General features: G+C 38.3%; 1 protein-coding gene across 1 annotated transcript in view; it reads left to right on the top strand.

The window, feature by feature from the left end:
* ROBO1 (roundabout guidance receptor 1) overlaps window positions 1-2,500 on the top strand; it is a 434,821-nt gene that overhangs the window by 342,774 nt on the left and 89,547 nt on the right. Inside the window, exon 16 of the mRNA XM_066599140.1 lies at window positions 2,450-2,500. This exon is cut by the window's right edge and continues 71 nt beyond it. Within this exon, the coding sequence (XP_066455237.1) occupies window positions 2,450-2,500 (51 nt within the window). The remainder of the gene's footprint in view (window positions 1-2,449) is intronic.

Below are 2,500 nucleotides of genomic sequence, written 5' to 3'. Positions count from 1 at the left end.
CTATTTTCTGAAGTAATCATTTTGCTGATTGGAGATTAGATATTATAAACAGAGACCTGATCGGATCCGTGCCGGTGATTTGTTTACATGTCTATTGTACTAATTGATGGAAACAAGAAGACTTGCTTGATTGGGGAAAGCAAATAGTAAATGACTATAAATATTATACAGGGTGTTGGGAAAAAGCTGGGTTGGCGCTACATCTCAGCACTGCTGGCCTGTACTGAAATAACAATAGTGTACTTGGATAGGAAGGCATGGATGTGCTCAGCGATGGAATGGTGCACGGGCCCCTCAGGGCCTCGGAACGCGGATTTCAATTTTGTGTTGTAGTCCCTGTAAACGATAGAGAATAAAACCCAATTGTAAAGTTGATAGGTAGCGTCTCTCTAAGTCCGGTGGGACCACTGCTATCAATGAAGTAAGGAAAGTGTACTGGAAGTGGCCTCCTTCTGCTACGATAGAGTGCCTGGAATGAACACAGGTCAGACGATGGCTTCATGCATGTATAGTAGCAGGAGGCCACTTCCAGGCCACTTTTCTTACTCCATCGTAGCAGTAGTTCCACCGGACTTAGTGGATTTATGCTTCTCACATGCCGCTCTTCAACTTTGCAATTGGGTTTTATTCTTTATCTCTTACAGGGGCCACAACATAAAATTGAAATCTATGTTCTGTGGCCCCCTGGGGCCCGGGCTTTATACCATTGTATAGCTCATCCAACTCTTTAAAGACACTTTAGGATGTCCTACACTTTAATAGAATACTGACCCAGAAGCAGCATTGAATCACAATGGAGATAAGCTTTCTTAATCTCTCTCCCGATTGCCGGCCCTGGAAGGTTATTTTATGACAGTATGAAGCGCCTTTAAGACAAGACTCTTTAAAGGCTCGCCAAGCATAAGTTGGCACCGTATAAAAAGAGCTGCTGATATCACTCAGGACTCCTGGAGGTTCTCAGAAGTTATGAACACAGGGGTTACGACACGACCCGCCAACTTTATGACTTTCTCTTTCTTTCTTTTTTTACCTTTCATTTTTTATTTCTCTTTCATTCTCTTTCCTTCCTTCTTAATTCTCTTTCTTTTCTTCCTTCTTCTTTCTTTCTTTCCTTCCTTCTTAACTGCTCTCTCTTTTCTTCCTTCTTCTTTCTTTCTTTCTTTCTTTCCTTCCTTCTTAACTTCTCTCTCTTTTCTTCCTTCTTCTTTCTTTCTTTCTTTCCTTCCTTCTTAACTTCTCTCTCTTTTCTTCCTTCTTCTTTCTTTCTTTCCTTCCTTCTTAACTTATCTCTCTTTTCTTCCTTCTTCTTTCTTTCCTTCCTTCTTAACTTCTCTCTCTTTCCTTTCTTTCTTTCTTTCCTTCCTTCGTTCTTAACCTCTCTCTTTTCTTCCTTCTTTTTTCTTTCTTTCTTTCTTTCTTCTTTCTCTCCTTCCTTCTTAACCTCTCTCTTTCCTTCCTTCTTCTTTCTTTCCTTCCTTCTTAACTTCTCTCTCTTTCCTTCCTTCTTCTTTCTTTCTTTCCTTCCTTCGTTCTTAACTTCTCTCTCTTTTCTTCCTTCTTTTTTCTTTCTTTCTTTCTTTCTTTCCTTCCTTCTTACTTCTCTCTCTTTTCTTCCTTCTTTCTTTCTTTCCTTCCTTCTTAACTTCTCTCTCTTTTCTTCCTTCTTTCTTTCTTTCCTTCCTTCTTAACTTCTCTCTCTTTCCTTCCTTCTTCTTTCTTTCCTTCCTTCTTAACTTCTCTCTCTTTTCTTCCTTCTTTCTTTCCTTCCTTCTTAACTTCTCTCTCTTTCCTTCCTTCTTTCTTTCTTTCTTTCCTTCCTTCCTTCTTAACTTCTCTCTCTTTCCTTCCTTCTTAACTTCTCTCTCTTTACTTCCTTCTTAACTTCTCTCTCTTTCCTTCCTTCCTTCCTTCTTTCTTTCTTTCTTTCTTTCTTTCTTTCGTTTGTTTCTTTCTCTTTTTTTTTCTTCCTTTCTCTTTCTCTCTTTCCATCTTTATTTCTTACTCTTTTTCTTTTTTTTATCTTTCATTATTTCTCTTTGCTTCTTAATTACTTTTTTTCATCTTTCTTTTTCTCTCCTTCTTTCGTTCTTTCTTTCTCTTTCTTCCCATTTTTCTTTTTTTTCTCTTTCTCTTTTTCTTTCTTTTTTTTATCTTGCATTCATTCTTTCTTTCTTAATTTCCCTCTTTATCTCTCTCTCTCTATCCTTCGTTCTTTTTCTTTCTCTTTTTTTTCTCTCTCTGCCTGAGGACGTTGCGATGGCAAATTCAATAAGAGTACAAGCTTTTTCTTTCTTTCTCTCTCTCTCTCTCTCTCTCTCTCTCTCTCTCTCTGTTTCTTTTTTCTCTTTCTCCACCTGAGGACATTGTGATGGCAAATTTGATAAAAGAGTACAAGCTTTCTTTCTTTCTCTCCTCCCTTCACTAACTTACGATATTATTCTCTATGCAGCACCCAGTGCCCCACCTCAGAGCGTCACTATTACCAAGAACGATGGCAATG

Source organism: Eleutherodactylus coqui, chromosome 4 (genome assembly GCF_035609145.1).
Source record: "Eleutherodactylus coqui strain aEleCoq1 chromosome 4, aEleCoq1.hap1, whole genome shotgun sequence".
NCBI lineage: Eukaryota > Metazoa > Chordata > Amphibia > Anura > Eleutherodactylidae > Eleutherodactylus > Eleutherodactylus coqui.
This window is presented reverse-complemented; position numbering and strand designations above follow the sequence as displayed.